We start from the raw sequence: 23,852 nt of genomic DNA on the forward strand, positions 1-23,852 counted from the left end.
ACCTTGGCTGCTGCATTTTGGACTAACTGAAGCTTGTTGATTGAAGATGCAGGACAACCACCTAGTAATGCATTACAATAGTCCAGTCTGGACATCATGAATGCATGAACTAGCTTTTCTGCATCAGATGCGGATAAGATGCTCCTAAGTATGGCGATATTTCTAAGATGGAAAAAGGCTGTTTTTGTGATATTGGAAATATGATTTTCAAAGGACAAGTTACTGTCTAATATTACGCCCAGGTCTTTTACTGTTGAGCTAGTAGTAACAGTACATCCTTTTAAACGCAGTCTGAATTGTGAAAGCTGTTGTGTGCTGTTTTTTGGGCCAATGAGTAATATCTCTGTCTTGTCTGAGTTTAGTAAAAGAAAGTTATTTGTCATACAATCTTTTATGTCCTGGACACACTCGGTTAATCTAGACAACTTAGGTATTTCGTCTGGTTTTGTTGAGATATATAATTGGGTATCATCAGCATAACAATGGAAACTAATCCCATGTCTTCTAATGATGTTACCCAAGGGAAACATGTATATTGAGAACAGCAGAAGTCCTAAAACTGAACCTTGTGGGACCCCATATTTTGCTGGCATAACACCAGACGGTTCTCCATTTAGATCTACAAAATGGTTTGTAGTGATGATTCATACTTGGATGCCTCATCACAGGAAAAAAAAGAGAATTTTCATATACACACAATGTGATGAGAACTTACAGGATTGAGACTCAACATCTGTTTGGCCATAAGAAAACTTAGATTAATCAGACTAATCATAGGATAAAGCTTGAATGTGCTACTAAGTATAATGATTGGCTTTTGGAGCAATGATAAAAGGTCATGATTAGTTCAGATTGACCCTGTACCAGAACAGGGTAAGAAGGGAAGCACATGAAGCGATGTGCTCATTAGGCATAGTGGCCACTGTGAAAGCCTCTGGAGGCAGTGTTATGATCTGGGTTTGCTTCAGTTGGTCAGGTCTTGACTCAGCAATGTCCTGAACGTACTGAATGTCCAGAGTATCACATCTATGATGTTTTTCTTCCCAGATGGCACGGCCATTTCCCGGACTCTTTCCGGGAGATTTCTTTTACCTAAAGAAGTTTTTTCATGTTGCAACATACTTTTCTGATATAGTGTATAAGGTAAATTGCTCAGTTGAGAATTGTGCTGTCTTTATCACCCTTTGCAGGGTTCTCATATCCCATGCCTAACACAGCTAAAGGTCAGTCCAGGTGATTTAAAGCTGTTGACCCTCCCCACAGTGATGTAGATGAGTGTCTGCGCTACTCCCTGTTTCCTGTAGACAATGATCAGCTTCTTAGTTTTGTTTTACGTTGAGCGAGAAAGAGCGAGAGGGAGAGAGAGAAAGAGAGGTTGTTTTCCTGGCACCACTCTGCCACGAATCTCATCTCCTCCCTCTAGGCTGCCTAGTCACTGTTTGTAATCAGCCCCTCTGCATTGGTGTCATCAGCAAACTTTATGATGCTGTTTGAGCCAAACAGTCCTGTGTGAACAAGGAGAACAACAAGAACATAACCCTGCGGGATGCCCGGTTTGAGAGCCAGGGAGGAGGAGGTGTTCATGCCTATCCGCACGTACATCCAGTTCCATAGGGTGAGACCTAGTCCTAATTCCACGAGCTTGTGTAGATGACTGTTAAAGACTCAGCTGTAGTCCACAAATAGCATTCTGGCACAACAAATTCTGTTTTCCAGGTGAGCTAGTGTGGCGTGTAGTGCAAAGGATATTGAAATCCTCAGTAGACCTGTTTTGGAGCTAGGCCCATATTCTCAGGGACATGGCTTTTAAAGCATCTCAACAACAGACTTTTTAGAAAGAGGATAGGTCATATTGAACTGCTTAGATATAGATGAAAAACATCTGCTTTATTGTCCTCTACATGTCCTGAAATTCCATCTAGCCTGGTGGCTTTCTGTATGTTGATTTTGTTGAACGTTTGTCCTCACGCTGTTCACAGAAACCACAGGCATAATCTCTGGCGATGCGGCAGGGGCTTGCAACAGGGGGTCTTTGTTATTGAGCTCAAAGCGGGCATGAAAAGCTTTGAGTTCAATGGGGAGTGACGCACTAACAGCTGGGTGATTAGGGTTGGTAGTCTGTGAATGTATACTGTCGATCCCCTGCAACTCACCTGTGCTGTGCTGTACTGCAGTTCCAGTAAAGGGATGGTAAAGGGCCTCCTTCACCTCCACTCTTTTCCTTAGAGTGTTTTGACGCCCTTGAGTAAACGGCCCAACAGTGGTAACTTGATGGTGCTGAGGTTTGAACATGTGACCTTCTGGTCAGCAGTCCATTGTCTAATGAGTTATCTCCGCCAATATTAATAGTAATTGTTTTATGTAATTTTGCAGATCTCTAGAAAGAATTTCTTCAAACAAACAAAAAGAATCAAATAATGAACAAAAGTACGAACAACTCTTACATATGCTTAACCTCACTCCAGCTTTTAATAACCCTATATATTTTAGAGTATGTACCAGTTTTGATATATTCCCACAATAGCCCAATAGATTCCATTATATGCTATAAAGACCAAGGGAACACAGGACCCTGGGAACACAGGAAGTTCTTGACATAGGACCCTATAAATGGGGAACATAGGTCTCTGGGAACATATGACCCTTTTTTATGCTCCTATTATGTGCCCTATAAATATGGGAAACATAGGACCCTGGAAACATAGGATGTTATTTTCACACATCACTGCACAGAAGATTATAGAAGTACTGTAAAACCTTTAACCCTGTTAGGGCTAAGAAATACTGCTATCCAGAAAATATGCTAAATAATCAGCATATACTGGTCGATCTTATCGTCAACAGATCTTGCCTTGGTGTTTATTTTTATGATTTTCGCAGGTTATTGTTAATGAATATCTGTGTGATATGAGATACATGTCCGCCATCTTCATGTTTTATTCTCCTCACTTTTTTACTGTGTTGATATTCAGTACATCTCTACCTCGTGTGATATTGCTTAATTGGATACCTTGTTCATTTGTATTAGAACAAGCATTTTCTTTATTATTATTATAATAATAATAATAATAATAATAATAATTATATTAATAATAATAATAATAATAATAGTAATTATAATAGCCGATAGTAAAATAGTAGAAGCTTTCCGAAGGTTTTTTAGCAAAGGTTTTTAAACTCTGAGGACAAAATTCTTTTTAAAATGAGCATTAATAGCACATGCATGCTATGGGTTATAATCCCATTAACAAAGACTGTAATCTTGTGATGAGTTGCAGGATACTGGAGGCTTTTCTCTTCTTTGGCTCTCTCTGAAGACATTGATTTATTCACAAGCTGCAAGAGTAGCACAAGTAGTCCTGCTGACGTCCAGCAGTTCTGCTTTATGGATTTACTTGGCATGTTAATATGCGATCTGGAACATCCCTGACTCTATAAGGATAATTAGTAGAAAACATGAATGAGGAGTAACAAACGTACATCTCATAAAGTAGGATTTATCTCTATTATGTTCACAATTGAAGTAGGTTTGAATCGGTTTGAATTGGTTTTCAGATGCCACAAACTAAGCAAAGATCATTTTTAGGTTTTCGATTTGCAAAAATATACTGACTGTGTTTCATTGTGCATTGCGGTTTGTTGTGCATAATGAGCCACTGTAGCATTTCTTAATTTTTTTTTAACATGATTAAAACATTCTCTAACCCATCCTTATACATTTTATAAATGTTGTTTCTTCTTGGGCATCTAAATATATATCTTCATATACAGAAAAGATATCTAAAAATGTATATATGTATGTGTGTTGTATAATGTAATTTGTAAAATAATACTCATTTTACAAATGTTATAAGACCATGAAAAAATCCTATCTTAACGTTTGTGGAGTTTGTAATAACGTCATCTTTTCCTTGAAATTTTTGGTCATAATTTATTTAATTTATATAATTTGCATTTTGAGATTTTTAGTTAGGATTTTTTTTTACATGTCAAAACCATAACCCAAGATTTTAAAATGTATATATTATTAGGGGCAAATCCTACTCACTTATTCACTCATTATTTATACAGCTTTAACCTGTATACAGAGCTGTAGGCCTAGCGCCTATCCTAGGAGACTGAGCAGGGTACCAATCCATTGCAGGCTGCATACACAGACACACATACTGTACACACACACATGCTTATTCATACACTACAGGCTATTCGGGAGCACCAATTATATCTATCTATCTATCTATCTATCTATCTATATATATATATATATATATATATATATATATATATATATATATATACTGTATATATATGTAGGGAATTAAAATGTCTGAAATTCATATTTAAATACCTATTTCAACACAGGCCATATATCCATGAGGCAGGTTTGTGTTCTAAAGTTTTTTTTTTTAAGTCAATTCCCAAGGTGTTCTGCAAAATTGGAGCCAAATGATAATGTTAAATAAATATTTTGTCTTTGCACACCCTAGATCATGTGCTGTGCATCATTACTATATTCATAGTCGCTAAATCCTTAAATATAAAAATTTCTTTTAATTTAAAGTTAAAGTCACAAGACATAGGGTAAATGTTAAAGAAAACATCAAAAATGATATCTGTATTTCTTATGTAGACCTACCTTGCAGCTCTGCTTATTAGCCATTTAATCACATATATCTTGCATGCAGGTCACCTTGTTAGCGAACAATTGCTGACAAAAGCCCATCTATTGCTAAGGACAATTGATTTGCCCGTCCTTACCCTTCAATCAAAAAAAAGGGCCTCCACTGGACCATGACTGTTTAAAAATTATGTGGGTGGTAGACCATTTTCAGCACAGCAGTGACATTGATATGGCCCTGGGTGTGGTGTTAGTATGAGTGGCTCAACAGAGAGTGCAGCAGCAAGCTTTTCAAATTCTGTGTAAAATACTGTATATGTAACCGAAACTGTTATTAAAGGTCAAGGTCCAACAAAATTTTGCCCATTATGCCCATTTTGCATTTTTCCATAAGTGGTAAATATTTGATTTGTGTGTCAGAGGACAGAAAATACTGCATTTGGGTAATTCATGGTCATTTAAAATTTTATGTACAGATCATCACATTAAAGCCTAAAAACATTAAAACATTGAAGGTTGCCTTTGTGCCAAACTGCTCTGAGCCTTCGGTACATGACTCCACAAGACCTTCGAAGGTGTGCTGTGATTTCTGGGACCAGGACTTTAGCCACAGCTCCTTCAAATGCTATAAGTTGCATGGTGGGGCCCCCATGCATCCGTCATGTTTGTCCAGCACATTCCATGGATGCTCGATCGGATTGAGATCTGGAGAATGTGAAGGCCAGATCAACAGTCTTAAACTCTTATCCTACTAAGTCTCATAGACAGCAAGCTGAGATGCACTGAGTGTCCTGATATCTTTCTATCATAGCCTGCATTAACCTTTGTCAGCAACATTGGCTTTTCTGTGGCACTTGACCAGACTTCTTGGCCTTTGCTCCCCACGAACCATGATCCTATCACCAGTTTACTAATATATATATATATAATTACTAAAGCATGTTATTTATGTCATGCATGTTCTAGCTGATATGTGTATATAGCGATAAAAAATTATGTCTACAGCTTTGTCTACAGGCACAGAAGTCAAAAAGTGTAAAGTCAGCTTCAGGCTGAAATGTCAGAATAAAGGTAAAAATGCACTAGTATTGCACTTATTGACTCTTTAATTCAGATTCTAATTTAGGTGAAGAATGAAGGGGATATGATGTAATGCACTACACATAAAATGTAAAAAATGTAAAAAAAAAAAAAAAAAAAAAAGTGTTTTAAAAACAAATAATACACAGAATATATATATAAAAAACACTCCAGCATGTCAAACCCAGTTACATAGCACATAATGTTCCCAATTTTATAGACACTTTTACATCGAGCACAGGTAAAACAAGATAACAGCAAATTCAATAAAACCATGAAATCTATTTAAACAATTGTTATAATAACCATGGCAAACACAGCTTATTATAAATATGGTCAATATGTTCAGAAAAGTAAAATGAGAACAATAAACAATAAATGCAGTATGGTGCAGTAACACCATACTGCACTTATTGGGCATTGAAGAATCTATTAATCCCCGTAAAAGGGTGTCAAATTAGGACTAAACTATGCAAGAATTTTTTTGTCTAACCGACCATTTAAAAAAAAATCTGTCCGTATAATATTGTTCTGGTTAACAACCAGGATGTACTGTATCGAATCCCTTTTTACACAGGTCAAGTTTAAACACAAGTGCACAGGATTTTTTTGGTACTGGAACATGCCAATAATGATTGTTGATTTAAAGTTTAGTACAGTATTAATCAATCAGGGGTGTCACTGAATATGTTTTTTTTCTCTGCTTTGTTTATCTCTCCCTATGTTTTAATAGTGATCATGTGCAAGTTCAATAGTCGGTTCATTTTAAATAAGTGTATTAGCTAGAAAATTTTGAAAACTTCCCTTTGATTGAATGAGGTTGTTAAGGAGATTTAGTTTTGTTTAACTTATAAAAAAAAGTGCTTCTGTATAGCAGTGTGTAAAATACATTCTATTTGGTCATTGCATGTTTGTTGTCAATATCCCATCCTGACTGACATTACGAGTAAGGCTGTCATTTTTACTCTCCTAGCACTGTACAAGAGATGTTCAAGTCAAAACAGGACTTAAGAGTAAAACATTTGAATAATGCAAACGTTTTAAAAGATCATAGGTCCATGAAAGATGATCCTAGCCGAGGATGTTCGGAGAGCTCTGAGGGCGTTTCCCTGAACATTCAGCTGGTGGAACATCTGATTAGTGAAAATCAACCAATAACTTTTCTGTGAGAACTATACACACAATCATTCACCAACACCACTTGCACACTACAGGAATTTGGCTGGAAGTTATTACATACATGCATAAAGTCCTGCCGTCACTCCGAACCATTTTTGCATGTTTAGGCCATTAAAGGAGTTGCTGGGAGGCCAGTGTTTCCAAGGCAGTTGGATCATGGCTCCGGCGTACTGAGAAAACTTTATACATTGATGTTATCCAATCACTAGTGAAACACTGGGATAAGTGCATTCGTAATAAAGGGAAAATTAAGGGTTTTTTTTAGTCTCATGACTGGGTTTTGTTATTCTGCATAATCAAAAGTCCCGGTTTGACCTAAATGTCTCTTGTATATAGAACTTTTCTGTTGCTTAGGCAAGCTGTTAGCAAGGTACTCCTAAGTTTTTCAGGTTTATGTTCAAAATATTTAATCAGGTTACTTGTATTTAATAACGATGCCGTCATGTCTTCCTCCAGATATTTTCACAGAATAGAGTTTGTAATCTGCTGAGCATTGATTGCCAATATTGTTGATGAAACACTTCCAGATTGCTGTCACTTCTGTCATCAGAACAACAATGTTGGTTTCGGAAACATTTTAATGTATCGAACAAATACCTGATACCAGTGTCAGTATTGATACACTCTTCATGAATGATGTCAAATGCTGCATTCCAAGAGTAAACAAAATGGACAAATTTCCACAATCTGAGGCAAGCAGTAAGTCACTGACCACATTAGCGAGGGCTAAAGTCTGTACTATAATGCTTCTGGAAATCAGACTCAACATCATGCTTATTTTTGATATATACAGAACTTTCAGATTATGAAAGATTTCAGATAAAAAATATTCCATAAAAATAAAGGCTATTTATTGTTGTTCTTTTTATTATTATTATTATTTGTACGATTATTATTATTATTATTATTATTATTGGTACTATTATTATTATTATTATTATTGGTACTATCGTTATTATTATTATCACATACAAGGGGCTTGACTTTAAATTTAAAGATTTTTAAAAATCATTTTACAGAACAACTATAGATGTAACCTGAATGGTAAAATCCAAGATATGTAAAATGCACCAATAGACACTCTTTATTCCACTGATGTAGCCACTGCATATGTCATAACTTTGTCTACAATGCATCCATGCAGAATAAAACAAAACTCTAATTCCAACAAGAATCTCAAATGTACACAATAATAACAAAAAGGAGAAACGAAAAGGGCGCACTAATGTCAATGCTAGATGTCATGTACCTAACTACAGCTTAATTTCCGGATTGAGTCTGGATTTTATGTGCGGTTCTACTTCTTCTTTAATGTTCTGCCCATTTATATGCTGGGGTTCTTTCCCTGGGGCCCCATCTGGAATAAGAAGTGTTATCCTGCTGGATTTGTCAGAATTTTTACACACTGGGCCAGGGCTGGCTGTGAACTTTCTAGGGAAGGAACTGCTAGACAGAGAGTTGGAGGAGGAACTCCAGCCTGGCAAGAGACCTGATGATGTATGAGAGCCGGTGTCTCTGCTGAAGAACCGAGGGCTGGGAGAAGCGTGACTGCCGTTCATGCACACCGAGCTGTTGTCCATGTAGATCTGGGTGGCGGGACCCAAGTGAGATCGGTAGTTATAGGGTCTCCAGCCCTTCCTCTGCTGGCACTGACAGCGCAGGATGCGGATAAATCCCTGTTTAAACTCACGGCTGGTGCAGGGGTAGATGATGGGGTTCAGGCAGCTGTTGAAGTAGCCGAGCCAGAAGATCACCTTGAAAAATGTCTCTGGAGGACGCAGGCTGGTATTGAAGGAACCTAAAAATACAAGTTTATTCAGTAAAGTCATCCACAAACCCATTGACACCTTGATCAGTTTCATTTTGGACCAATAGATGGCATGGTTCAGCTAGTGTTTATGGGTAATCATAGGGGTTTTTAAAGGACAAAACTGAACTAATGATTGCACAACATGCTCATTTGGCAGATTCAATCACTGGTCCTCCATTGCAGTAAAAATCATGCACAAATCTCTATCTCTTAAAAAAGATTTGAAACCGGACAAAATCAGTTTACATTAATCCACAAAATCCACTGAATATGAAAAGCACTCAAGGCGATGAACTCTTACACACCAACACACTAAGATCTAGTTGCAACAAGTGATTAGTCAGTAATAGGTGGAACATGTGTAGCAGCATGCTTCAGAACAAGGAGCAGAAACAGCAATTTTACTGCAGTAAGGTGCAATCTGTGGACTCGCTGGCCACTTTATTAGGAATCATGCATGTCATTATTTTGTCAGCCAATCATGTGGCAGCAACAAAATGCATAAAATTGAACAGACATAAATCTTTAGTTATGACTAAAAAACATAAGTACATAACATATAAAAAATAGGATCTTAATGACCTGGACCATGGCGTGGTTTTTGGTCCCACATGGGGTTTAGAAAAGCAGGAAGGCTACTGTAACTAAAATAACAGGTATTTTTATATTCTTCAACAGGTCTGACAGAGTGTGAGGTCCTTTTCTGTTCACCATGTTTGTAAAGAGAGTCATACCAGTTTGGCTAAGCTCCTTTGACCTCCTACATGTACATGTACATCAACAAGACATTTTTAATCAAAATTAGCCTTTTCTAAAAAATTTGAGTTCTATATTTGATGAAAAAAAAGTAGATTTGATTTTCTGAAATATTTGAGTTATTATATTTTCTTACAATTTTGTATATTTAATTTGCTGAAATATTTGAGTTTGTATATTTGATTATATTATTTTAGTTTTTATATTTAATACAAATTATGTATATTTAATTTTTTTAAATATTTGAGTTTGCATATTTGATTTTATTATTTTAGTTTTTATATTTAATAAAAGTTATGTATATTTAATTTTTTGAAATATTTGAGTTTGTATATTTGATAAAAATTTGTACGTTTGAGTTTCTGTAATATTTGAGTTTGTATATTTGATTTTATTATTTTAGTTTTTATATTTAATAAAAATTATGTATATTTAATTTTTTTTTAATATTTGAGTTTGCATATTTGATTTTATTATTTTAGTTTTTATATTTAATAAAAATTATGTATATTTAATTTTTTGAAATATTTGAGTTTGTATATTTGATTTTATTATTTTAGTTTTTATATTTAATAAAAATTATGTATATTTAATTTTTTGAAATATTTGAGTTTGTATATTTGATCAAAAATTGCATATTTGATCTTCTAAAATATTTGAGTTTCTGAAATATTCGTGTTCGTATATTTGAGTTACTATAGCCTGGTACTATGTCAGCTAAAAATAGTCTGGCCTAATGGTACTGTATATCGCTTTTTGTTTATTTCTTAACATAATCTTTGTTTTGTGCAAAAGTGTATCTTTCAATTTAGAATGTCACTTCATGTTCTTTTATTACAGTCGTTAAAAAAATGACACAATCTTTTAAAACCTATTAGTACGAACTACACAGCAGATGTTCCAGGAACTGACAAGGCGTTCAGATTTTTGGTCTACATAACTCTTTTCCCTATATTGAGATTAAAAAAGATCATGAAAATCCACTGGGCATATCCAAACGTCTCCCTGTTGCCTCTCAACTCTTCCATTCAGTGTGTCACTTATCCCATAGGAACTGTTTTTGAGATGCTGCGTATCCCATATCCTTTTATGGACTTTATCCTAACTGTGCCCTAGCATTATTAAACTCGCTCCTTTTAGTAAGCGTAATTAACATAATAAACAAATACCCTGTCAAGACAGATTAAATGCCATCCTACAGCACACAACAAGTAAGCATTTTAAAAGCTCAGACAGACTGTTGAGCTCAGGGGGTTTCCTACCTAATCTGCGAAGCTGAATTATAAGTAGTTTCCTTGGAACGCGTCAATACAGCGTACATTGGGGGCATCAAATACTCTCATTAACTCAAGGGCATTTTTTCAATCAAATCTACTCTACTTACCCTTCTCTAACTTACTCTTAATTCTCTGTTACAGAGACAAAGACATTTCACATCCAAAACACGGTTAACAATGTGATTAAATTCCACCCAGATTTCCACGGAAGAATTACAAGTCCTGATCCAGCATAGGTCTTGTCAAAGGTAGGAGATACCTATTTAGTATTCTTCTGTAAGTTCTTCTGATTTCTTTTTTAAAAGTTTTATAAAATATGCACTCACAAAAACCTGCCCAGATCCCATTAAATACGTAAAATTTTTAACACCCATCTTCACGACTAATTTCTTCAATTTCCAGGTGTTAAGCATAAATCTGTGGGATGAATCGCTTGGCGTGTTCGCCACGCCTCGATACACTTACCGGCCGACCCGCACACAGATATTGAGTAGCTGACTATCAAAATGTGCTGTCATATCATCATTATTAGACAATTATCTAATCAATTATCTAATAAAAATAACCATCACAATAAAACTCATTAAATTAATTAGTGATTCGTAACATGAACAGAGATGCATTAAGGAAGGGGTGTAGTAGCATGCTTAAGCACGATGAGAAAAAAACAAGACAAAGGAAGGGTGTGTGGAAAGGGAGCTAAAGTGCATTCGCCATATACACCCGCTATTCAATTACTTGGGAATATTTTTTTACGCATAATCATGCATGTAATTATTCAATCAGCCAATTAGGTTGCATAAAATCATGCAGATACTGGTCATGACGGCATGACTGTCGGTGCCGCACAGGATGGTTTATGTATTTCAGAAATCTCCTGGGATTCTGTGATGGGAAAGCTTGTCTTGTTGATGAGAGAGGTCAGATGAGCAAGCCCGAATTAGTTCAACCTGACAGAAACACTAGAGTAATTTAAATATCCAATCTTTACAATCATGCTAAGCAGGACAGGATCTCAGAATGCACAACATTTTGAAACTTTTTGGAAAAAGTTCAAAATGAAGTGTAATCATCGGCTGTCCAGTTCTGGTGCCCCTCTGCCAGGTGATCCCAGTTCTTGGCTGAGAAAAGTAAAGTGGAACCTGCCGTGGTTTCCTGCTGTTGTTGTCCATCAGCCTCAAAGATAGACACCTTGTGAGTTTTCTGTGTTTTTTTGCTCACCACAGTTATAAAGAGTGGTTATTTGTCAGCTTATGTCACTTCAAACCAGTCTGGATGTTGTATCATTTTCCCTAATGATGTGGTTAAAACATATTTTTCAAATTTTTTTTTTCCATCATTAGATATAAATTGGTTATAAGTGGAGAGTTAGGGGTTGGGACCTGAATAAAATCTTAAAATGTGATTTTATTCATTTTTCCATTTGGATTTAACAAGATTTTAAAATGCTAGAGGGTTAAGGGCCAACCTGGGGCTCAAACCGTCAACCTTCTAATCAGGAACTAAGAGCCTTAATATACTGAGCCACCCCCATCCCTAACATATTTAAATTGCATATGTCAAAAAGAGAAGCATAAGACATTTATATTTAAAAAAAAACACACAAAAAAAGTATATCTTTATGTAAATAATTAAAGAATGTCAAGTTTGACCATGTTAAAATCAAGGAACCCTTTCTTTTCTCTTTGGGTTGCCAGTTATCATTCCTACTGTACAGACTGTATATTAAGGATCAGTTTTCCTGCTATCCATTTACTGCACAAGGCAGAGAGCTATGGAGGGACACACTATCTATAAATAGTGCTTATCAGAGGTCCTAGAGTAGCCACCAGAACTAAAAAACCTACGCACAGGACCTGAGCCAGACCTGAGATACTGTACTTTATTGCCCCCTTGTGTAATTCCTCTACAATAAGTATTCATGTTCAGCCTTCTAAATTGCAGTAGCATGGTAAACGAAGACAAAGGGCATAGAGAGGGAAGATTAACTTCCCAAAGGTCACACACATGGAAAATTTTTCTTCCAAAATCGTCCCTGCAGGACAAACACAGCTGACCCGTGGTGCGAGATGGCCGCCTATAGGAGAGCAGAGCATTTCAGTCATAAAAAAATGAATGCAGATGCTCCGTTCCTGACCTGTTTCAGCGTATATGTGGTGGGAACACTACCTCATCATTATTCCCACACCTCGACACTCTCCTAGCAGCTCACAAGAGGAGAAGGCCTGGGAATATCAGGGCCCTCCGAAAGACATTGGCATTTCCTCTACATTCCTTCATGAGACCTTAACAAGATTCAGGGCTCTACAGGACCAAGCCAATTAATCCTGAGCAGATTAAACAACGCTGACAGTTAGACGGAGGAAATATTTATACGATTGTCCTATATAAAGCATAATGCATCAGGACTAATACCTAGTTTGATAAAGCAGGGGACGTCCAACTTTATCAAAGTGCCATGCTTCGAAAAGGTCAGGATAAGCAAATAACATAGCTGAAAATAAGATTCATAACTGTGAAGTGGTCACGCATTGTGGCACTCTACACACTCTACTTCAGAAAGACCAGATGAGATAAAAATTTTACCACACAAGATAAACACATACTGTATGTTCTGTTTTTATCAGTTCACTAATCTGACCACAGAGGAAAAATGATACAATAATGTATCCTTTTTTCCCCTCACTTCTGACGCAATGTCTCTAACCCGAAAGCTAATCATCTTTCATCTGAAGAGATTACAAAGGCAAATAATTTATAGACAATGTACTGTAGGTGATGAGATTAGCTGTAAGAGAAACTGCTACTGAAGCTCAAGCTTAACAAAACTGAAGTTGCTCTTTTATTTTTTATAAATTATATAACTTTGGTATAGTATTGCTTTCTGCTTTTCTCACTTTTGAAGTGTAAAAACAGGGTTCCTCAAATGGGGTTCCCCTATTTGCATAGAGATACAAACTAAAGGTAATTGATGGAATATTTTTCTTAAGAGTGTGCTATGTCAAGAACAAATTCCGACAGATTCGAGTTTTCTACAGCACTTCATAATGTGATCCAGATGAGGAGTTTTCGTATGATCAATACTTTCAGTTGATGCCGTTATTAACAGCAGATCCCTTTAAGGGGTTGTCACAGCACAACCCTCCCACTTTATCCATTCTTGAGAGCAGCACTAAGGATGCCCAGCAACGTAATGGCTGGGTTTGGGCATTGGCTGGGAATCAAACTCAGGCCTTCTACATGCCAGACAAGAAGCCTAACACTGAACCACTAACACTCACTAAATCAACAGTAATAGTCCTTCTGCCTTAGCATTGCATTTTTCTGTGAAATAACTTTATGTGGCTACAGAGAAGTAGGGATAGTAATGGTAAAGAGAGTTATAGTTATTAGTGCTGTCAATCGATTAAAATGTTTAATCTAGTTAATTCTAGTGATTAATCACAATTAATTACAATTTTAAAACACTCTGTTTATTTGTATTATAGACGCGCTGTGTTGGAATAAAGAAATGCATTACAAATTGCTTAGAGGAAACGGGTTATGCAGTTTTATAATACCCCAAACATTCACGTTTAACAAATGTTACATTAAAATCTCTTGAATGGGACCGGCACTGCATGCAGTGGCAGGGTAGTATGGTGGTGCGGCAACCCACTGACAGCAGACTCGAACCCGAATCCTCAGGACCAAAAATCAACAACCTAGAAACACATGAGCCACCTAAACCCCCTCTTACACATCTTGTGTTTAATGTATTCTTGTAATAATAGTTCTTCTTACAGGTAGCTCGAAGCACACAACTTTGGTTTTATCCAGACTTCCATCTAAAAGCTTTTTTATAATGAAACCTGGTGATGCTACTTATTAACCGTGCTAAACGTGCCATTATCACATAGGTATGGTGGGGTGGGTAGGGGGGGTAACCGTGCTGTGTTTATGGGAAGCCATTTGGGTCAAATTTGGTCATAAGACTAATTTGTGTGAATTTCTAAATTAATCACATGCAATAATATTGACAGCACTAATATTTCTACATATTAGTAACAATCTGTGAAATTAATAACCTTCTGACACGTACAGAAAACATTTGGGAGCAGTGGTGGCTCAGGAGGGTTGCTGATCTGATGGTTACGGGCGGTCAGGAATTCAAGCTCTGCCACTGCAGGGTGGCCACTTTTGGGGCCCTTGGAAACGGCCTTTAATCCTGTGCCCATACCAGGGCAGGGCATCCCCCAGTCCCAATCCCAAGTGCGGAAAAATAGTTTGGCTGCAGCACGAAGAACATTCGGCATAAGACATGGTCTGATAACTTGCAGATCGAATGATCCAATGTCGCAATTTATCATCCACCCCTTTAAAAATAGGAGTGCTATAAAGAAGAGGGTGAGAATAATTCTGAGGCCCCTGACTAGACAGCAAGCACTGGAAAAATGCAGGGGAAGATTCCGGTTGAAAAATATGCATTGGTGCTTCGTGCTTTTATATATAATTCCATATATCACACCATTTATTTATTCTGTTCGAATCCTAGTACTGAGTGCACATATTCAAATATTTGACCTTTTTTGAATAAATCACATGGCAATTTTATATTAAGGTGAGCTGAAAAAAAAAACTATACATGTAAAGGCCTTTCTTGATCATAGTATTGCTTGACATCACCAATTCTGGCCAAGACATATACCATTAATCAGCGTGTTTTTACTGGCTATCGAACTGCATTCTAGTTGGATGAAGCAGAACTACCTCGAAATCCACTCCATCTTCATTTCCTTGCCACTTCCCGCTTTGGTAAGCTAATGTGTGCAGGTGTCCACTGCATGACAATCACAGCTACTTATAAATTAAAATATACTGTACTATATAACAAATCGGCTGTGGGGTTTAACCGGTTGTACGTTTGTAATATGCATTTTGGTAAATTATTACACTTGATTTACTGTACAGGACATATGGAAAATAACTCCATAGCATCATATATCCTAATACATAATAGAAACCAGATGTCATTAGCTGCAGTTGTCTTGCTCACCCAGAGTCCATTGCAGGTTTCTGATTTGCTGTTTGCTTGTTTACTTTCCCTTGTTGCTGTGTTAGCATGCTTTCTCCTATAATATATGTGTAGTGCACCTTTAAAGATAGCTTCATGTACCCTTATTTATTGGAACCTATGAATATGCTTTGTCCCTTTAAATATAAATGTTTATGTTAAAACCTAATTAAAGTTTCAACACATTAACCTTTGATGATAAAGTATAAAAAGGTACAAAAATTGTACCCTCAGTGGTACCACCGGACCAACCTGAAAAAGTATATCTGGGTACATTTATTTCTGAAAGTAAATTAAGGCTGGTTATTGAATGGAAAAGCTGGAAACTGTGCTGAACTTTACCCTTTCAATTATCGATCCATGATCTAAGGGACTAAGTTGTTATACAGCCAAAACACAGTATTGGTGCTAATTTCATTTTGTTTATGCTATACATATAATACAGAAAATGTGTGTGCCAAAGACACTACTTCAGAAAATTATGCAACATGAAACCAGAGACCAAACTTGCTTCCCTGAAAATTTCAAGTTACTAACATCAGCCGTTTTAGAGAGATGATTTTATGAGTGCCCTAAAAATGGCCGTTTTTCAGTGTTATACCCTCTTTTCAAACTATAATAATTGAAAATGGTAATTGTTAATTTTTCTTTAGGATAATAAAATTTATGTAAGCTTCTAGAAGAATATGACCTATAAAAATTGTTGCCTAAATTAAGGCATTCCATAAGAAAAAAAATAGGGATCCCCCCCCAAAAAAAAATCTGTAGTGTCCGTAACCATGTCCAATTCATATCGCAATATCTTAACAATTTTGCATTTTATAATAATAGAAATTTTCAAATGTGAAATGTAAATTGGTCACGTTTCATCTTAATGACAATTAAGATGATTGAAAGATTAGAATTTGAAAAAGTTACAAACACTACAACCTAGATGAGACACTTTTTTAGAACCAATACCATGTTCTGGCTGATACTGAATTAAGGAAAAGTTTAAGCCACAGGTTCCGACAGGTTGTGATGTGCAGGAGAGGGACCTGTGGCTAATTCAGCTGATAGCTAAAATGTCAGCATGAGATCAATATAATATGTGTAAGAGCAAAAAAAAAAACCCTGACAGAATGAAAAGCATGAAATGAAAGAATAAAGTACAGGACATGAGACTGATGTGGGGGGCAATGGGGGGATTTATGAAGCACCTACCGATGGGCAGGACGAGGAAGAAGGGTAACCAGCACAGGATGAACATGCCTACTACAACACCAAGAGTTTTGGCTGCTTTCTTTTCCCTAGAAAACTTGAGCAGTTTGACAGTGAGTGAGCTCCTCATCTGGCCCTTGCCCGTGCTGCTGCAGTCGTCCTGGATGTTCGAGCCTCTGTAGTGCACGCGCAGTGTCAGCTCGCTCGAGTCGTTGCGCTCTTTCATCACTCCAGCCTCGAGGTTCTTAGTCGTCCTCTTCGCCACGATGTAGACGCGGCAGTACATGGCCAGAATCACAGCCAGGGGGATGTAGAAGGAGCCGAGCGACGAGAAAAGCGCATAAAACGGCTCCTCGGTGATCGGACACACGGTCTCATCCTTAGAAGGCGGGTCTTTCCATCCGAGCAAGGGTCCGATCGAGATGATCAAAGCGAGCACCCAAACCCCCAGCATGGCCAAGAGCGCTCTTTTCTCCGTCACGATGCTCGGGTACTGCAAAGGGTACCGTACTCCGATGTACCTGTCGATGGAGATTACGCACAAGCTCATGATGGACGCGGTGCAACACAGCACATCGACGGCAGCCCAGATGTCACAGAAAATCCTCCCGAACACCCAGTAGTTGAGAATCTCCAGCGTGGCGGACACCGGGAGCACCGTGGTGCCAAGCAACAGATCCGCAATGGCCAGGTTAATGATGAAGTAGTTAGTTGGAATGCGCAGGTGCCTGTTGCACACCACGGACAGGATGACCAGGATGTTCCCGACGATCGCGAACACTATGAACGCGCCCAGGACCATGCCCACGGGCAGTGCCCGAGCCAAGCTGAAGTGCGCGCTGCCAGGCCCGGGAGCTGCCGCGCTCGAGTTGGAGCTGTTGGATCGGAGCTCGCTGTGCAGTCCCAATGACGCGTTATTCCACCGGTTTGCGGCATCACCAAGATCAGAAGCCATTCTGGTAAGCCCGTGTCTCCATACCAAAGTGGGCTCGCTGGACACCTTTCAGAGAGCCAGTGACAGCGTCTGGTCGCATTTGTTGCGCAGAGTTTCACCGCTTTGCTTAGAAATTCTTTGATCCTTCGGGCAAAGTCTCTCCACGTAATGCGCAATGTTAAACTTCTCCATTTCCTCCAAACTGATCATGCGTTTCGCTCACCCCCAACATGTCCAAGTTGCTTGCTGTTTGCGGCTCTTTTCATTTTTAGCGTCGCTGCTGGTGTCCTCCGCAGTGTTCTCGCTCCTGAGTCCGTTCATCCATGCGCTCTCAGTCCCAACCCCGCCTCCTCCTCCCTCCCCGAAACTAATCCGTACCGGACACGTCAAGACTCGGACTCACGACTGGAAAGCCAACTGGTATGACTCATACTCATACAACTCATACAAGTTCTCAACCTTTAAACTGATTCCTTGCAAAAGCTGAACGTTTCCATAACATAAGCATTTGGTTCTTCTTCGGTTATTGTTTTTTGAGAATTATTTCATAACCTTTTGGGAAGGTTCAGATTTGAACACGACATTACCATATGGTTAGCACTGTCGCCTTGCACCTCCAGGTTCCGAGTTCGATTCCCGCCTCAGGCCTGTGTGCATGGAGTTTGCATGTTCTTCCCGTGCTTGGTGAGTTTCCTTCAGGTACGCCGGTTTCCTTCCACAGTCCAAAGACATGCAGATTAGGCTAATTGGCGTTCCCGAATCGCCTGTATTGTGTGGAAGAGTGTGTGAGTATGTGCCCTGCGATGGATTGGCTCCCCGTTCATGGTGTACCCCACCTTGTGCCCTAAGTCTCCAGTGACAAGCTCCAAGCCCCTGTGACGCTGTACACACGATAAAGTGGTGTAGATGAGGAGATGTGAGAGAAACTTGGTCCAAAATGTTCATATCAGTAGTAAGGTAAGAGTTTACTCTACCAATGAAATCACAACATGTGTTGCCAAACAAAGACATCATCATCATCATCATCATCATCACTTTCTTCAGTACTCCTTTCATCCACCATTGTTGTTAATTTATAAGTTCTTCTTTTTCTATATTCTATTTTAGCTCCATCAGTTTCCTCAAACTCCATATTGAAAGACAGTTTTCAACTAAAATGGTTAATTCTGCTGAAATCAAATCATTCATAATGTTATCAAATTCTTTGGAATATTACATTACCAAACCACCGCAACTGTACAGGACCAGAAGAATATGGCCATTCATAGTCACATAACAGGAATTTTGCCAAACAAATTTTTTTAACCACAAACCTTTTCTCAGGAATGTACTCTTTCGGGAAGTTCATAGATTTTGCCAACGGTTACTTTTAGGTAAATTAAGTGCTCATAATTAGCTCTACACAGTAATTATAATAGATAGAAAGAGGTATGCATAGGGGAAAGAGGTATGCATAGGGGTGGTTCAGAGAATGTGGTCCTAATGTTAGGGGAACATTTTCCAAGTCATCTTGAATGCAAGAATACCAAGATGTTTACAGAAATTAGAGGCTACAAGAAAATTAGGGGAGACGATGTTTCAAATGATATGAAGGTAATGAGTGCATTAGGGGAAAATTTATTTAGACAATATTACGCAATGGAAGTAAAAAAAAATTATAAAGAAATGTACATTTTATATTCAGTACTATGCAAAATTCTTGAGCCACCTCTCATCATATTTTGTTTCCAAAGACCTAGACATTCTTGTATTTATTTATTTATTTTTTACAATAGTGTTGAGGATAAAAATAATAATAATAATAATAATCTAGCTTAAGGCATAAACCAGTAAAAAACAGGTGCAGGTGATGACAGACGATCAGGCCGGTGATTAGTACACTGGTGATGCTAAATGCTGAGTGGTTGCAACAGACGAGAGGGGAAATGTGGTTGCTGCCGAGGCTGTTGCATAAACAACCAATTTTTAAATTGTATTTAAGCACTTTAAGTACTTTGCAGCCTGTCATGGTAAAACATTTGTTGTCATTGCTTTAAATTAATCTACATTGTTTTAATTTGATTAATTTTAATATGAAGACTGGTTCAAGACTTTTGTGCAGTACTGTGTATCTCCAATAAAACATTTTCCTAAAAAGGACCTGAACTAAGAAGTAATGTAATGGGGAAAAAATAATAAAGTACTAAAACCCTGTAAACAAGTCTTTTACACATTATTGATCTTTAAAATGGTGCATGGCAGCACTCACACAAAAAAGCATGTCTTCATGCCTTTGAAAAAATCAGATACATAACCAGAACTGTAATTTATTTTTCGCGTAAATCTATAAACATGCACTGTATGTACCTTTATTGGCAAAATGTACACCTCTCTGACTAGGTTCAGCAGGTTTTTTCCCAGCAGCTTGGACTCCAATTTAGCTTTAGGGAAGGGGGACAAAATGTCACAAGCCAGTCTACTTGTGTGTCATAGTACATTTAATTGTAATCCAATACAGAGGTAAACACGCCAAATGCGTCTGTCAGCACTACTATTCTTAGAGCCTTTCCTCGTTTTATCTTATGGACATGTTAACAATGCCATGGATGCTGTGTTGCTATGGGTGTAAAAAGCATGCTAGGGTTACATAAGGGCCTTAAATGTCATGCAGAAAATCTGATTTGGGGGAAAATGGAGAACAATAAAATACTGACAGTTAGGAAACAGTAAAGAGTCGTAATTGGGCTTTTATGATGTTGGGCTTTATGTCCAATCATACTGGACACACCTTGATACTCATTTAAGTTAAACAGTTTCCTTTGTTGTCTCATTATACACAAGCACTACATTGTACTGTACAGTACATGAACTCTTAAGTATAAGAGAAAATGGTATGCGGTTTTGGTTTAAAAAAAGCTCAGGGGCTAGGTTAAAAGGAGTACAAAGCTCAAATCATCTGTATTTTTTTAAGATAACACAATCTTGCAATAAGAAGCAGGCGAAAATCCAAAAAATGTCATATGAAATTATTTTAGGCATTTGTAACTGTAAAACCTGGAAACACCATCTCACTACAGGTCAGAGTTAATCTGCTAACAATGCTGCAACAAAAAGCAAAGCCTAGTAACTCGTGCCTATAACCGTGATAAAGCAATGTGATAACTGAGTTATTATAATGGATCATATTTTAACAGGGTGGTGTAAATTTGAAAGTTGACTTTGGTCCATTGTGCTAATTTTAGACCAGACTGTCTTGTTTATTAATAGATTTTAACTACAGTCACTACAACCATAACTCATGCTTCTTAGAGTAATGTGATCCATCAGGACATGTGATCAGCGAGGGGAAAGTTATAGATGGTGGGGCTGCATGGAGCCAAGATTGGTGCATTTTGACATAACAGATGGTTGATGATGTCAGGAAGAACATGATTTAGTGTCGTTTTTGGATTGCCAAGGTAAATATTCTTCACACACACATACATACTGTACATACTGCAAGCAAACATACACATATTGTGTGTGCACTTACTTCTACCAAAATACACCTGAACACCTATATGCACATTATTCAGAATGCCCTTGAAATGAGTGCAGTATAATATTCGGCCAACACTTTAAGTAAATTGAAGTGCTTACATTTTATAGCCCTTGCAGCCATGGCTGATGAATAGTGTCTGATGTGATGTGAGATATGGAGGGGAAAGGTGCTAAGCTGTGAGCTGTACCGCGCTAAGCCGCGCAGTGTGCTTGCAGTGCTGCACCCTGCATTTGTCATGGTGCAGGATAGATAAACGAGAAGCGCCCTGAGCAGCCTAGCATTTTTACTCTCACGGAGGAATTACACACTACTGCTGCATCGTGCACAACTGATTACGAAAAAGCCAAATGTTGTTTATGGCATGTTTGTTGGTATAAATTAATTCTATTAAATTATTTTCCAGAACGTATTAGAGGCAAGCTGTGGCTCTGAACTATGGGATATAGGATGTGTTTGTTTGCACCCTTATGGAGAAAAAAAATCAAATACATTTACATTGTGGTCATATATTTTTTGTTCATATGATTATGTATTACGCAATCATATATGATGCCATGAATCGAACATGTGACAGCGTTTGAACCTACTTACGTTGCACACTACATGAGAAAATGAAAAATAATAATAATGTACAATCATGCATGAAAAGGAAAGAATTGTTGAATGAATATAAAACCATAAACCATGTTCAAAAAATAATAAAATAATAAGAAAAAATTAATTGGGACTATAATTCCATGTGGAAATTAAAAATGCACATACTATGTGTGAAAAAAAATGTGCAAAAGAAAAACATATGCAATACATAAAAAAATACAAAATGATACGGAATGTGGAAAATGTGTGAAACATAACGTGAAGTGTCTAGAAAGCATATGAGTTATGATTAGTCACATGCAGACTTCCTGTAACTTGTATTGTCCTGGACTGTTTAGGAATAAAGAAGTGCTGAGATTAGGAAAAGTAAGCAGTGCTGTGGTGCGAATAGCAAAAAGACATTCCTAAAGTTTCAGATATAAATTTTTTTTTTATTTAACCTCCTTATGATCCAGGCATGTGTTTGAAAGCAATGCATGCACAGGGACAGATTGAGGAGAAGCAGTATGAAGCACACTTCAGATCTGCTCTAGGGCTAGTGCTTAAGGCAAATCTTTCAAAGAACACAAATTAAGAAGCTTTATCTTATGTTGTGCTCCACTTGATACTTTTATTGGATTCTCAAACCATTAAGGATAAAAAAAATAAATTGCAGGTCATTATTTTTTATTGTTTATTCGTGTTGTCTGATGTTCTGTGGTGAGATCTGGGTTTGCAGTCACAGTTTTTAATTTGCTGTTGAGTTTCCTGATTTGCTTGAGTGCTTTTTTTTATTTTGCTGATATGTTTCGCATATTAAGTTAGATAAAATCTAAATAGTTTGGAGTCTTTGGCTCAGAAACGAGAAACGTGTTTACCTTATGGAGTTTGGATCCATTCATGGCTTATGGTAAAAGGGGGTGGTCACTCAGATGGCACCGTGTCACTCTGTCTTTCCTGTCAATCAGAGTGACATGGTCAAGTCATGGGCATCTGTGGGTCCATGGACTGTGTATGAAAAAGGGTAGATTGCATTTTTGTTTTTCATTTGAGAGTGTTATGATGCTCTGTGATGCAACATGAGCAGCAGTCTGAACAGTTGGCATGTTAGTGAGGAAGCACAAGTTAGCCTTCACCCTCGGCATTTGGTTGCTGTTGGATGATAAGAGAGAGCTGGCTGGTGGGCGGTGGGAACTGGCAAAACTAAACCGGGGAGAAAATGAAATGCTGGCCAAATTTTATACATGACACTGTCTGAAATCACCCCCCCCCCCCCACCACTCACTTATTTTGTTCAATAAATCAAACTACTAGGATACAGAATTGATAGACAAAAATGCTGAGCACACAATTTGAAGCCAGTGGTGATTAAAAAAGCTTTATATATATTTTTTTCTGAAAATATACTTTTTAAATACTTTAAAATTTTAATGTAAATATTTACCCTGCAAAAAAAGTTCATAATCAACATACTGAAATTACTAATCGCTTAAACCCCGCAAAGTGCATCATAATGTCCGTTATGTTTCAAAATTCCTTTTTTAGCCCTTTCATACTGTAGACACTTACAATATTACATAACCTCTCATCTCCAAAAGAATAAAAAAAAATCATTGTATATCGTTAAGTTTTTTAGACCCATGAAGAAACTATAATTTCTTTTTTAAATAATATGATTTATTAGAGGCTTTAAACCAAAAGTGCTTTTCTAAATATACAGCAGTTTACTACAATAGAAATTACTTTTTTTTTAAAGGCATTTCCTTGTACTCAGTCTAAAAAGAAAGGTTTTTCGTGGCATGTCAAAAACAGCATTTCTCACAGTGGGGTCCAGGAAACCCCAGGGCTC

At 37.5% G+C, this 23,852-nt stretch overlaps 2 protein-coding genes across 2 annotated transcripts in view; one reads left to right on the forward strand and one right to left on the reverse strand.

Moving 5' to 3' along the window:
- Positions 1 to 23,852, forward strand: part of lcp2a (lymphocyte cytosolic protein 2a) — a 186,053-nt gene that overhangs the window by 31,212 nt on the left and 130,989 nt on the right. The window lies entirely within an intron of this gene.
- On the reverse strand, positions 7,823 to 18,205 carry adra1ba (adrenoceptor alpha 1Ba). Its single transcript, XM_053478158.1, has 2 exons — positions 16,977 to 18,205; positions 7,823 to 8,675 (listed from the first exon to the last, which is right to left on the reverse strand). Exons 1-2 carry the CDS (start codon positions 17,926 to 17,928, stop codon positions 8,131 to 8,133), a joined length of 1,497 nt encoding a protein of 498 aa, XP_053334133.1. The 5' UTR covers positions 17,929 to 18,205; the 3' UTR covers positions 7,823 to 8,130.

This window comes from Clarias gariepinus, chromosome 19 (assembly GCF_024256425.1).
Source record: "Clarias gariepinus isolate MV-2021 ecotype Netherlands chromosome 19, CGAR_prim_01v2, whole genome shotgun sequence".
In the NCBI taxonomy this organism is placed as follows: domain Eukaryota; kingdom Metazoa; phylum Chordata; class Actinopteri; order Siluriformes; family Clariidae; genus Clarias; species Clarias gariepinus.

Excerpts from the sequence above, each read along its gene's own strand:
- adra1ba (XM_053478158.1), bottom strand. The coding sequence starts at position 17,928 with ATGGCTTCTGATCTTGGTGATGCCGCAAACCGGTGGAATAACGCGTCA. Across the intron at positions 8,676-16,976 it reads CTTCCTCGTCCTGCCCATCG|GTTCCTTCAATACCAGCCTG; the intron begins GTAGGTGCTTCA and ends TTGTATTTTTAG.